The sequence below is a fragment of the Rattus rattus genome, chromosome 1 (genome assembly GCF_011064425.1).
Source record: "Rattus rattus isolate New Zealand chromosome 1, Rrattus_CSIRO_v1, whole genome shotgun sequence".
Lineage (NCBI taxonomy): Eukaryota > Metazoa > Chordata > Mammalia > Rodentia > Muridae > Rattus > Rattus rattus.
In genome coordinates, this window is record NC_046154.1 from 258,676,192 (window position 1) to 258,689,441 (window position 13,250).

Below are 13,250 nucleotides of genomic sequence, written 5' to 3' on the forward strand. Positions count from 1 at the left end.
ATACCACTGAGACTATCGAGGCTCGAACTCACCTCTCCTGCCCCAGCCCCTCCTTGCCCGCTTCGGGGAGAGAAAAGAGAGACACACACAACACTGACTTTGAAAGCTTTAAATAAACAACCGAGGGCCCGTGCATGCGTGCTTGCTGGCGTCAGTCGTCCACGCGGTACTGTATCATGGGGGCCAGGTAGTCTGAGTGCCTGATCCCGAAGGTCCAGCCAGGAGGAGGCTTCCGGTGCTGCGGGTCCGGGAGACGCCGCTTACCTTACCGAGCCAGCTGTTCGGCTTCATACAGGGATACCAGTTCCCCGGGGACTTTGACCCATGCCTTAGACCTCAGACCCTCATCCCCTGCCCCTTGACCCTCGACTCCAGACCACCTTGTCCACGGCGTAGGATGCGGGTCCTGGATCTTTGGGGCTCTTTGGTGGCAAAGTCCGCCCCAGCATCGTGAACTGCGGGGCTCGATCCTTGTAGATCCCTGGGTTCACAACGTGGTAGGCACAAGGGCCTGGGGTCTAGGATAATAGGATGGGTCCTTGTGAACAGCTTTGTTGTTTTTTTTTTTTTTCTTTTTTTCCCCCCTCAAGCTAAAAATCTCACAGGCTGGCTCTGAACTCACAATCCTCCTGCCTCAGTTTCCTGAGTGGTGAGGTATCTGGAGTTCTGCACCACCCCCAATTTCACTGACCCTCTTGATTACAAGAGGCTGCATTTGCAGCCGGCAGCCCCTTCCCCACCTTGCTGAGGTCCTCGAAGCAGCTGCCTACAGCGCTGCGGCCGTAGATGGAGTAAGTTGGAGCTGAGACTTTGCCTATGACACGTGAGCCCAAGAGCGAAGGCACGGTATAGGACCCAGGGCCTAAGGAGAAGCCATCAAGAGGGTACATTGGTCCAATCTCCTTGCCTTTATCGCAGACTGCGGGTTGGGGTATGGGAAGGTCCCTAGTGCTGGATCCAGCCCTTCGGGCCTCACCTGGGGTTTGTTGCTTTGAGACGATGCCCCAGTTTCGGGAAGCGATGGTATGCCGAGGGGCGCTGGGATACGTCACATTTCCCGCACGTTCTGGGAAGTACCTGCCTATAGGATGGACCAAGAGTGTGGGCCAGGAACAATGACTTTATGAAATTCATAGACAAATGGATGGATCTGGAAAATATCATCCTGAGTGAGGTAACCCAATCACAGAAAAACACACATGGTATGCACTCATTGAGAAGTGGCTATTAGCCCAAATGCTTGAATTACCCTAGATGCACAGAACACATGAAACTCAAGAAGGATGACCAAAACGCGAATGCTTCACTCCTTCTTTAAAAGGGGAATAAGAATACCCTTGGGAGGGAATAGGGAGGCAAAGTTTAGAACAGAGGCAGAAGGAACACCCATTCAGAGCCTGTCCCACAAGTGGGCCATACATATACAGCCACCCAATTAGATAAGATGGATGAAGCAAAGAAGTGCAGGCCGACAGGAGCCGGATGTAGATCTCTCCCGAGAGACACAGCCAGAATACAGCAAATACAGAGGCGAATGCCAGCAGCAAACCACTGAACTGAGAATAGGACCCCCGATGAAGGAATCAGAGAAAGAACTGGAAGAGCTTGAAGGGACTCGAGACCCCATATGAACAACAATGCCAAGCAACCAGAGCTTCCAGGGACTAAGCCACTACCTAAAGACTATCCATGGACTGACCCTGGGCTCCAACCTCATAGGTAGCAATGAATAGCCTAGTAAGAGCACCAGTGGAAGGGGAAGCCCTTGGTCCTGCCAAGGCTGAACCCCCAGTGAACGTGATTGTTGGGGGGAGGGCGGTAATGGGGGGAGGATGGGGAGGGGAACACCCATATAGAAGGGGTTAGGGGGATGTTGGCCCAGAAACCGGGAAGGGGAATAACAATCGAAATGTAAATAAGAAATACTCAAGTTAATAAAGATGGGGGGGGAAGAGTAGGTCATTCAATTTAAAAAAAAAAAAAAGCGTGGGCCAGAACTGGGGTGGGGTGAGGTACGGGAAGCCTAGCCTGGGGTCTTGGCACTCTGGAGAAATGGGAGCCACGGTGAGGTTCCGGTTTGGGGTTACGGGTAGGAGGTTCCCGGGATTCTGGGTTTGGGAGGAAAATTTCCCAGTGGGCGTTCTTGGTGGCAGTTCCAGGTTAGGGAGACCCGGGCCCCAGGGTGCTGACCCGGTCCCGGAGTGAGGACAGGCGTTATGTGGCTTAGGCGACCGTAGATGGAGAAGGCCGGGGAGACAACGCTGCCGCGCGCAGTCATGCCGGCAGGCACCAGGTAAGTCGGCCCCGGTCCGCAGGTTGCATGCCGCAAGGGAAGACGCGAGCCGAAGGAGAAGGCGGGGGCTCGCGGCCGAGATGGGTCGTGCAGTTTGTAACCTGCGGGAGCATTCCTGTGTCACCTCCCGCAGTGCCCAGAGGCTGCCAGCTCCGTTCCCTCTCCCATGTCACCAAGGCAGACCCAGCACAGAACCTCTTATCTTTTGGCCTCCCTTTTTTGCTTCGGCACAGCTCTCCTGTTCCTGGACTCCAGGCACCAGTGTAGACCGCCCACAGTCCCACCTTCCCTGTTTCCTCCCCTGCATCCGCCCTTGCTACCGGTGTTCGGTGGCAGCTTGTATTTGGGCCCCGGGCCTCGGTAGAGCGCCGCGATGGGGACGCGGGGCCGATGTGGCCGCCAAGTGCCGACCCAGACTTCTGAGCCCATAGCGCAGGTGGGGGCGCTTATGGCTGGCAGCACCTGCGGACAGAATTCGTAGGAGACACACTTCCCCAGCTCCACTCAGGACCAGCACGACCGAGGGCAGAGCCAACACGTATCCCAGGGCACTGGGAAACAAACAATAGTTTCCCGGGATAGGAGGCGGGTGCACTGGGGCAGGAGTGAGCTTCAAAGCCATCTCTGGCTTTCTGTCCCAGGCGCTTCGGTACCAGTGTTTAAGTACAGGCCACGTTTGAACCCAGACCGTGGAAAGGGAACGGCCTGGAGTTTCTGGGTGGAAGAGGGGTTTTAGAGATGTTGGGAAAGGACATCCCGGGGTGGGGGGCCCTTATAGGGACACAGGATGCTCTGAGGGAAGGCCTGGAGACACACTGACCTGCTGTGGTGGTTACCCTCTTGGGGAAGCAAAGCTGGGGAGCTTGACAACCCTCTTGTCAAACTCTCATACCCCATTATGTCCCGTCTGGCTTCCTGGCAACCAGACCAAGTGCTTGGCCCCACCCTTGCGGGCCTTCAATAACATCTCCTGAGGAGCTCTGGGACACTCTCCTGTTACTGCGGAGACTGCGTGCTGGATGGCCATTAGGCTGGGTCACTGACCATTCCAGAATGAGATAAATCTGCAGACAGAAAGGCTTTAAGAAGAATGAAATGATAGAGAAAGCTCTAATATATATCAATGTAAGCCCATGTAACTAACATTTGCAAAATTAATGTTTTGGGCCAGAAAAGAATACAAATTGATTAGAGAGACTACTGTGTAAGACTTGACCACACTCCAAAACAAATTCTCGAACAAACTTTCTTAAAAATTAACTTAAAAAAAAAAAAAAAAACAACCTTTGGGACCAAGACTCAAATCTTGAGTCATGAATGATACAAAGTACTTCAGAGGAAAACTGCCTAGGATGCATCTGGAGTAGAGAAAAAGTCATAGCCCTAAGACAACCTCAGTGTTAGTGAAAATGTTAAGGACATTTAGAATTCATTTTGCAAGCAGAGGGAAAAAAAATAACAGCAAAAGAACAAAAGAATATAAGAAGAAAGAAAAAAAGAAAGCAGAGTAAGCAGAGTAAGCAGGTAGTTCCAGTACTCAGAGCTGGGGCAGGAGGATCTCAAGTTCAAGACAAGCCTGAAGCGCAAGGTCCTGGGTTCGGTCCCCAGCCCCGGGGGGGGGGGGAAGGAGACAAGCCTGAAAGACACAGTGTGATCCTGACTCAATAAATAAAAAGAAATGCAACAAAAAGATACAAAATAGCAGAACTGAGAAATATCTGTTTGCAAAAGCATGGCCTTTCAGTGGGCTTGATAAGGGAGAAGGCAATAGCCAACAAAATATTTCATACCGGGGCTGGGGATTTAGGTCAGTGGTAGAGCGCTTGCCTAGCAAGCACAAGGCCCTGGGTTCGGTCCCCAGCTCCGAAAAAAAGAAAAAGAAATTTCATACCAAGCCAGGTATGGCAGTGCACACCTGGTAGGATCCTTGTTCTCAGAGGCAGGTTGGCTGTGAGTTCAAGGCCAGCCTAGTCTACATAATGAGTCTTTAGGGTCTTGTATGTATAGTCTGCAAACAAGGCTACTTTGTTTTCTATTCCTACCTGTGGCCAGTCTTATTTTCTTTTGTTTTATTGTTGTAGCTAAGGCTTCAGGAAAAATGCTGAGTAAAAATGCCTTGTTCCTAGTTTTAGTAAAAATGCTTTTAAGTGTTTTTCTCTTTAGCGTGATGCTGACTATAGGTTTGGCATACCTAGTGTTTATTGTATTAAAATATGTTCCTTCTGTCCCGTTTTCTTCAGGGATTTGATCATAATTGAATTTTGTTGAAGCCTTTTTGGGAATCTATTAAGATGGCCATGTGAGATGGGGAGGGGAACACCCATAGAGAAGGGGAAGGGGAGGGGTTAGGGGGATGTTGGCCCGGAAACCAGGAAAGGGAATAACAATCGAAATGTAAGTAAGAATATACCCAAGTTAATAAAGATGGAAAAAAAAAAAAAAAAAGATGGCCATGTGATTTCTGTCTTTGAGGTCATTAAGGCTTGAATTACATTAATTTACATATGTTGAACCATCTTAGAATCTCTGGAAGGAACTAAAGTCTATTTTTTGTTTTGTTTTTTTCAGAGACAGAGTTTCTATGTGTAGCCCTGGCTATCCTGGAACTTGCTCTGTAGACCAGGCTGGCCACCTTCAGAGATCCACCTTCTGCCCCCAAGTACTGGGATTAAACTGGCCTGTCCTTTCTCTCTTTTAGTTTGGCTAGGGGTTTATTGATATTGTTTTTGATATTGACGTTGCTGATTGTTTTGTTGGTTTTTTGTGCTGTTTTTAACTTTCTTTTAAAAAGATACTACTTGTACGGATGCTTTGCCTGAGAGTAGCTCTGTGCCCCATCTGCATGCAGCACCTGAGGAGGCCAGGACGGAGGGATGGATGCTCTGGGACGTGAGTCAACAGATGGTACGTGTGTGTGCTGGGAACTGAACCGGGTCCTCTGCAAGCCTGTGCTCCTAACTGCTGAGCCATCTCTCCAGCTTCTCTTTAAAACTCCCATTTCATTAACTTTTGTTGTGACAGATCTAAATTTCTTCCTGTTTCCTTTTTTCTTTTCTTTCTTCCTATTTCCTTTCTCTCTCTCTCTCTCTCTCTCTCTCTCTCTCTCTCTCTCTCTCTCTCTCTCTCTCAACAGAGTCTTACTATAAAGCCCTGGCTATCCTGGAACTCACTCTGTAGACCAGACTAGCCAAAACCTCACATAGATCCCCCCTGACTCTCAATCCTAAGTGCTGGGATTAAAGGCGTGCACCGTCACGCTTGACAGAGGTTAAGATTTTCTAAGTTTTAAAATTAATCTAGAGATGGGATTATCAATGTCACATGATGTTTCGATTATAACTAACTTAAGAAATTTCACTAATGGAGAAGTTTGATATGGGATGGACTTTGGCGAGTCTGCATAGTTTATGTGTCTTCTTTGGTGTTCAGCTCTACATCTGGAATTATGTATGTGCTGTGCTGTGCCCCTCTCTGTAGAAACCAGCCTTAACTATGCAAGCAGATGTCCCCTCCTATGGAGATGGAGAGGGTAGTATTTAGTGAGCCCAGGGAAAGAGGGCTCCTGGGGGGTTGCTAATGTTAATCAGATCTTCCTGGGCCCCCCTTTCCCAATTTTTGTTGTTTTCTTCAATATTTGTGCTGCCTATGCCATTAAAGCCAACACAGACTGGTTGTGCGACTCACAATTTGTAACCTTTCTAGCCGTGCTCTCTTTAAAAACTTGGTCTGGTAAATGATGGGTGCTAGTGGCTGTCTGTTTGTGGGGGCTGGTGGGGCACCCCAAGAGAATCGCCCAAGACCAGTGGTTTTCAACCTGTGGGTTGCGACCCCCACACATCAGCTATCCCGAATATCAGATATTTCCATTATGATTCATAATCAGCAAAATTACAGTTATGAAGTAGCAATGGTTTTATGGTTGGGGTCACTATGACATGAACTGTATTAAGGGTCTCTGCATTAGGAAGGCTGAGAACCTCTGCTCTAGACACAATGAAGTTTTGTCCTCTGTCTGACCCTGGCCAAGGTGGGTGCTTTCTTTTTGACAGTACCAAGCATACCCAGCCCATCTCCTGAGCCCCTGTCCCCAAGGTGACCCTCCTTCCTTGTGGGTTTGTACTGATTCCTGCAATCCTCTCCCCCTCTGTGGCTCCCCTGTGACCCTCCTCACTCTAACTGCCCTGGATTTTCAGGAGCTAACAAGGCGCTCACCAGCCCATAAAGGACTCCAGGGAAAGTGCCCACTATATCTACAGCTGGGCCTGGGGTCTCCAAACATAACTACAAGAGCAGACAGAGCCCGAGACTGGGGCAGAGGATAAAGACAAGGAAGTCCTCTGCAGTTGAAGTCCACCTTAAGGTGTGGGGCTCACCCCATCCTCTTACTGTCACTTAATAGCACTGTGGGAGCTGGGATGGGCCCAGGCCAGATGAGATACTCGAGGCTCAGCAGAGCCCAGGCGAGGTGCCAGGGACACTCTTGGCACCTCTTTGATGGCTGAGTCAAAGGAGTCCTTGGGCCCATTGTTTCAGAGGACGTCTACTTCTCGTTGGGAGGGCTACCTTTATTCTGGGGGACCCCGGTCTCTTTTAGGAGTCTGGGTCCTACCTGGTAAATATGTTAAGACTCACTCCTGATGTAGATTTCCGGGGTGAGCGGGTAGAGAAGGTCCCTTCCTAAAACAAAGAAAGAAACAAAGCGAGTACCTATGCCTAATGGAGTGTCCACGTGCCCGCCTGGGAGAAGCGAGCGGGGCGAGGAGGTGGGACAGTGTGAGGTTTGGTTCACACAGGAAAGGCAGAGGAGTGGGAGGGTACTTTGGAACTGGCCTGAAAACACCTGAGCCAAGCAAGGGTCTCTGAAGGGTCTGGGCGCATGTTGGCGAGTGACGACAGGAGAGGCAGGCTGGGCGCTGAGCTTTTCAGAGGCTCACTGGGGTGGCACATGAGCCGGCCGAGAGGGTGAAGGGAGGCCGGAGGGCTCCAGCGTTAGGTGTTAGGTTAGGGATGGCGTAAGACTGGTCACAGGGAGAGAAGGAGGTACAGTGTTTGGGTTTCCTTCAGTCTTCCTCACTTCTATTTTACCCTCTTGACTTTTTCTTGGAGCAATGCTTGGTAGCTGGTGGGCAAGGGAGGATGAGAACCGTACTTGTCCCAACCACACCCAGATGGCCACTTACATGACCCTCAACCCGGGCTCTCGTGTTCGGCCTGAAAGCCCACCAGAATAACCACCCCCACTCCCGCCCCTGGTGGCGATGGTGGAATTGGCCTCTCTGGTTTCTGGTAACTTCATCAGGGCTGCATCATGTTGCTAAGATTCAAGATAACATCTCCCTGTGTGGTAACCCTTCCTTGCCAGCATCTCTGTATAGCCTATAGGGTGTAGGGTGAACTTAGGGGTATGGGGGTCTTTAGGGCAGAGGATAATGGGGTGATGTTGGTAGAGTGTACACGAACAGTGCCATTTGTCCCTAGTACCCTGAGCAAAGAGGAAGGGTCGGGGCTGGGATGGGGGCGGACCACAGGGCAGGCTGCTGCAAACCCCAGGCTCTCGATATGCCCAACTGGGTTTATTGACAAGCCTGCAGGCCTGAGTGCAGACAGGATCCCTCAAGGGCCTGGAGAACCAGTCCACCTTAACAGGGCTGTCCTAGGTGAACTGCTTGCAGTGTCATCTGTACCCCAGCAGCCCTGGGTGGGTGTGGGGTGTGTCTAGCTGCCTGGCAGATCAGGCCCTTCACAGGCAGATCCACGGTCCTCGCCATGCTTCAGGGGGCTCCAGAGGCTGGAGGGCCCCTCTGGGGCTGGGATGACGAAGGAGATGATGACTGGGATGCAGCTGTACTCACCTGGCTGCTACTAGCAGTGGTGGCCACCTTAGCACTGTCTTGGCACTGGTTTGGCTCCAGGGAGGACCAGGAGACACAAGGATCCCCATCCAGGGCTCCAGGTACACAACCTGCTCAGGCCGGAGGAGTCAAGCAGGCCCTGCACCCAACATCCAAGGACAGTGATGCCAGTGAAGGACAGCAGAAACCAGAGGTTCCCGGAGGTGGCCAGGGGACATCTGCTACAGCTGGGACCCAGGGCCCAGAGCCCTCAATAGACAGAAGTGTGGCTTCAGATGACCAGCTTCTTCATAGGACACCTGGAGAGGTGGCCAGCAGAGGGACCATCCCAGCAGCCCTGGGAAAGAAAAGAAAGGAGCCAGCCAGGCCAGAACCCCCCTCCCTGGGCTACCACAAAGCAAAGGATATCCCTGTTCCCATCATGATCCACTTTACCCCTCGAAGTCTTGACAGCAAAACAGAGGTGCAGCTGGGGGCAACTGGAACCTATGGTACAGGGGCAGCTGGGCAAGGCCCTGTCCGTAAGGGGCAACAGGACACCAGCCCCTGGCACCTGGCTGTGGGGCCTTCCGGCCCTCTGGGGAGAGGCCTAGGCAGCTTGCGCAGGCGGCGGCGGCCTGGTAACAGCTCAGGAGACAGACCCTGCCGTCCTCTGAGGCTGGACCCTCTCCGCCTGGGCACCGTGGTGAGTGTATGGGATGCTGTGGACATGGGAGGTTTGGCCAGCCAGGACATCCTCACCAGCAGTTCCCTTGCAGGCCCCTCACCACACCGCTCAGACAAGGGGCTCAAGGCTCCTCAGGAGATGGGCCTAGCTGATGCTGTGGGTAGTCGACCTCAGGTGGACTCCTTCCAGGATGTGTGTGGGAAAAGCAGCCTCCATTTCCCTCCCACCAGCACTGCAGGGTCAGAGGCTAAGAGGGGTAAGGGTCAGGAGACTGGATCCCTGGCCGCTAGGGAGACTCGGGACATCCTGGCTAGTGAGGAAGCCTGGTCCCGGGACAGGGGGGTGGCTGTTGTCACTGGCAACTTCAGCCCCTCGCAAGGTGTCTTGCCAGAGGAGCTGCGCTCTGAGGCTTGTGCGCTGGACCAAGCTGCTGACCAGAGCAAGTTGGAGAAACTAGGTGGGGAGGGCCACGTCACTGGGAAAGGGAGAGAGTCAAGTCAAGGCGAGGAACGTGAGCGCACTGCTGGCAGGACAGCTACAGACCAGAGCCTTGCACTTATCGTGGACACAAAGAAGTCCACACATAGCTTCAGCTGCACTGCCTCCCGCAACCTTCCAGCCTCTGCTCCGACCCGGGCCCCTGAGCTGGATCCATCCTCTGCCACGGCTGGGCACTCCAGCCCTGGGTTCCTACATGCAGTCTCCACCTCTGCTCCTTTAAACAATTTGCCCCCGGAGGTTAGCCAGGGTCCTTCTGGTGGTGACAGTCTCAGGGCAGAGCCAGCTCCCTTTCCAACCCCAACTTTAACCTCAGCAGGAGCCTCGACTTCAGCTCCAGCAACAATCCTAGCACCACCCTCAAAGTCATCCCCAAACTCAACCTCAGCCTCATCCTTAACCCCAGCCCCGGTTACAGCAGCCCCAACCCCAATTTCAACAGCAACCCCATCTTTAACATTGTCCCCCTGCCCAGACCCAGCTACAGCCTTAACCGCAATCTCGACACCAACTCCATCTTTAACATCACCCACAACCTCATCCCCAACTCCAGTTAAAGCCTTAACCCTAATCTCAACGGCAACCCCACTTCCAACATCACCCCCAACTCTAGCCTCTGCCCTAGTTGCAGCCCAAGATCCTGCAACAGACAGTGAGCCAAGGCCTATGTCTGTGGAGTCTAATGAGGGCCTCTCCAAGAGCTCCTCAGAAAGACGTATCTCAAATAGCTGGGGCAATTTAATTACTATGGTTCTTAGAAGCCACCCCTTCCCCAGGCAAGACAAGGCCCAAGGCAGTGCCCCAAGGGCAGATCTGGAGAGTCCTGCAGGGCCCAGGCCAACCACATACTCTGAAGATATACGGCCAGGGCCCTCCTCTGAAGGAGCTGTCTCCAGCCTCCAGAGCAAACACAGGCCAGCCTTAGGCACACCAGCAGGCTCCGAGAGCCTAGCAGAGGCAAGATGTAAAACACCACCAATGAGTTTAGAGACTAATGCATCTCTCACCCCAGACCCTAGAGGAGATGAAACTAAGCAGAAGAGTCTAGACTTGCTGTCCCCAGCTGTAGAGCCTATGGCTGCCCCACAGGTCCCTGCGGGTCCTGTACAATCTCCTTCTATGAGGCAGGATGCTCAACCCATCCCTCAGCCTCGGCAACGGAGGAGGAAACGCAGCATAGCTCAGAGCTCTGAACACATACTGACCCAAGAAGTACCCCAGCAGCCCCAGGGGCAGGTGCTAAAGGAGGGAGCCAGACCTACAGACAGCAGGGACATCCTCACAGAGAAGCAGAAAGAGACCCAAAAGCTTATGGTTTTTCTGCAGAAGCCTGGGAGTTGGGGAGTGGTGGAGGGGTCTCAGAAGTACTGCTCACAGGCCTCGCAGCCTAGCACAACCGCGGCACTGTGGCCCCCAAAGCTCGATCTAGGCAGCTGCTTGGAGGTTTTGGCCTTTGCCCAGCAGCATGGAGAGCTGGGCTTAGCCCAGGAGACCTATGCCTTGATGAGCAACAATTTACTGCACGTTCTGGGAGACCCGCACCTCTACCGACAGCTGAGCGGAGCCGACAGGGAGCGCATCCTGAACCTGCGGACTTGCCAGGGCCAGACAGTGCTGGGGGTCCTTGTGCTGCCCAGCCTTTATCAGGTGAGCCGCTCGGGGCTCACGAGGGGCCCCCATAGCGAGGAAGCGCCTGCAACCAAGTCTGAGCATTTGCCCCTTCACACATATCTCCATGTGTTCAACCCACAAGAGAATGTGTGGCGGCCCCTGACTCAAGTACCGGAGGAGGTCCCACTTCGGGGCTGTGGCCTCTGCACTATGCATAACTATCTGTTTCTAGCGGGTGGCATCAGGGGTTCTGGTGCCAAGGCTGTCTGCTCCAACAAGGTGTTCTGCTACAACCCTCTGACCAACATTTGGAGCCAGGTTCGGCCCATGCAGCAAGCCCGGGCTCAGCTGAAGCTGGTGGCCCTGGATGGAATGCTCTACGCCATTGGTGGCGAGTGCCTGTACAGCATGGAGCGCTATGACCCACGCACAGATTCCTGGACCTTGAGAGCATCCCTCCCTGAGGGCACCTTCCCTGTGGCCCATGAGGCTGTGGTGTGCCGAGGAGAAATCTATGTCACCGGGGGTCATCTCTTTTATCGCCTGCTCAGATACAGCCCTGTGAAAGACTCGTGGGACGAGTGTCCCTACAGCGCCAGCCACCGACGCTCCAGTGACATGGTGGCGCTCGGGGGCTTCCTATACCGGTTTGACTTGCTGCGGGGTGTAGGTGCTGCGGTGATGCGCTACAACACAGTGACGGGCTCCTGGAGCCGCGCTGCCTCCCTGCCACTGCCTGACCCCGCCCCGCTCCACTGCACAGTATTGGGCAACACCATTTACTGTCTCAACCACCAGGTCACCGCTACCTTCACAGTTTCAGAGGGGACTGCCCTGTTTCAAGCCAAGGAGCTGCAGCCCTTCCCGCTGGGAAGTAAGGGGGTCCTCTATCCATTCACTCTGACTCTGCCCCCTAAGACCTGGCTGCAGACCACAATCTGAGTGCTGGAAAACAACCAGATCTGTGCGGCAGCTCTTCAGGGACGCCCCCGCTCTGGGTGGGTCTGAGTGGACCTGGAACATGGGAAGAAGCCTAGGGTCAGAACTTCCTGCTCTTGTGCCCAAAGCTTTCCCCTGCAGGTTAAGGACTGTTAACTATGTTTGAAGTGAGATCCCTTCTACTTTCTGACCCTTGGGGGACCCATGGCTCCCCGAATCCCTCTTGGATCCCACTACACCTTGCTGATTTTGGCCCAGGCCCTTACTTGCTTAGAATGTCTTAGTTTTATCAAAGCTGCGTCTGTCTGTGGGATCCTTTGGTACTCACTAGAAACCTATTTGAACTTCTATGTTCCCTCAAGATGGAGGAGGACGCAAAGAGCTCCTCAGGAAACGTCCTCATTCTGGGAATTTTTTGCTATCCTGAAGTCATTTGGGAGTCAGGCTTGACTCTCCTCCCAGGTCTGAAAGATACTTAAATATCCTATTTCCTGATTGGATCGTCACTCTAGGGCCCACAGTCCTAGCCCAGACTGGCCCAGGACCACTTGGCACCAGTGAGTCTCTCTAAAGCTTTCTCCCACACCAGGCTTACAAGCTCCCTTCTAGATGAGCCCTGCGCTTTACTCTAGATATACCCTTTTGTTACTGGTGTGAACCAGGACGAACCAGGACGAGGCATTTAACCTCTCTGGACACCTGTTTCTGCAAACCACATTCAAAAGGACGTGCTTTCTCCCTTCATCCAGGGAGAGCCCACTTAGGCAGGTAGATAAGTCTGAGTGCTGCTGTCTGTCCTGACCTTCAACCTGGTTTATCTCAAATGGGCCATTTTCTTCCTTAAAAAAATAAAAAGCAATTTAGGGGCTGGCGAGATGACTCAGTGTTTTAGAGAACTGGTTACACTTCCAGATGGCCCAGGTCTGATTCCTAGAATCCGTCCGCACTGTAGCTCACAACTGTCTGTAATTCCAACCCCAGAGAATTGTACACCACCCTCTTCTGGCCTCTGTGGGCACTGCGTGCAGGTCGTGCACTGACATACATTCAGGCGAAACACCCATGCACGTCAAATAATAAAATATTTTAAAGAGAGTTTATTCATGATTATTGTGAGGGGAATGCATGTGTCATGGTGGGAGTGCAGAGACCAGAGAACAGCTTTGTGAATTGCTTCTCTCCGGAGTCTCTATGTGGGACTAGGGACTGAATTCGGGCTATCAATCTTGGGCAAGTGTCTGCATCCACAATCTTGCCAGCCCAGTTTTGTTTCTTTCTCTTCTATGCTTGGTACAACTGACACAGACCGGCGTTTGGCTCACTGAAAGCATTCCTCACGCTTTTCATCTTTGCTTACGAAATCTGCTGTCAAGTTGGGTCAACTATTGTG

General features: G+C 52.7%; 2 protein-coding genes across 4 annotated transcripts; one reads left to right on the plus strand and one right to left on the minus strand.

The window, feature by feature from the left end:
• Nucleotides 1–94: 94 nt before the first annotated feature.
• Nucleotides 95–3,335, minus strand: Odf3b (outer dense fiber of sperm tails 3B). Of its 3 annotated transcripts, XM_032919561.1 has the most exons (7): nucleotides 3,114–3,335; nucleotides 2,489–2,755; nucleotides 2,191–2,394; nucleotides 977–1,081; nucleotides 741–862; nucleotides 381–518; nucleotides 95–238 (listed from the first exon to the last, which is right to left on the minus strand). In XM_032919561.1, the coding sequence occupies exons 2-7, from the start codon at nucleotides 2,598–2,600 to the stop codon at nucleotides 152–154; spliced, it is 768 nt and encodes a 255-aa protein (XP_032775452.1). In that variant the 5' UTR covers nucleotides 2,601–2,755; nucleotides 3,114–3,335; the 3' UTR covers nucleotides 95–151. The 3 variants fall into 3 exon arrangements, with proteins under 3 accessions (XP_032775452.1, XP_032775455.1, XP_032775442.1); XM_032919564.1 differs by lacking the exon at nucleotides 3,114–3,335 and having other exon boundaries at nucleotides 2,614–3,013; XM_032919551.1 differs by lacking the exon at nucleotides 3,114–3,335 and having other exon boundaries at nucleotides 2,489–3,012.
• A 4,724-nt stretch (nucleotides 3,336–8,059) lies between these two features.
• On the plus strand, nucleotides 8,060–11,863 carry Klhdc7b (kelch domain containing 7B). Its single transcript, XM_032890908.1, has one exon. The coding sequence runs from the start codon at nucleotides 8,060–8,062 to the stop codon at nucleotides 11,861–11,863; it is 3,804 nt and encodes a 1,267-aa protein (XP_032746799.1).
• Nucleotides 11,864–13,250: the final 1,387 nt, after the last annotated feature.

What these genes read in the sequence shown, in the direction of transcription:
- Odf3b (XM_032919561.1), bottom strand. Translation starts at nt 2,600, where the DNA reads ATGCAGGGGAGGAAACAGGGAAGGTGGGACTGTGGGCGGTCTACACTG. An exon ending in GGGAGGCCAAAAGATAAGAG is followed by an intron (nt 2,395 to 2,488) that starts GTTCTGTGCTGG and finishes ATGCTCCCGCAG; the next exon opens with GTTACAAACTGCACGACCCA. An exon ending in CTCAAAGCAACAAACCCCAG is followed by an intron (nt 863 to 976) that starts GTGAGGCCCGAA and finishes GCTTCTCCTTAG; the next exon opens with GCCCTGGGTCCTATACCGTG.
- Klhdc7b (XM_032890908.1), top strand. Translation starts at nt 8,060, where the DNA reads ATGCTTCAGGGGGCTCCAGAGGCTGGAGGGCCCCTCTGGGGCTGGGAT.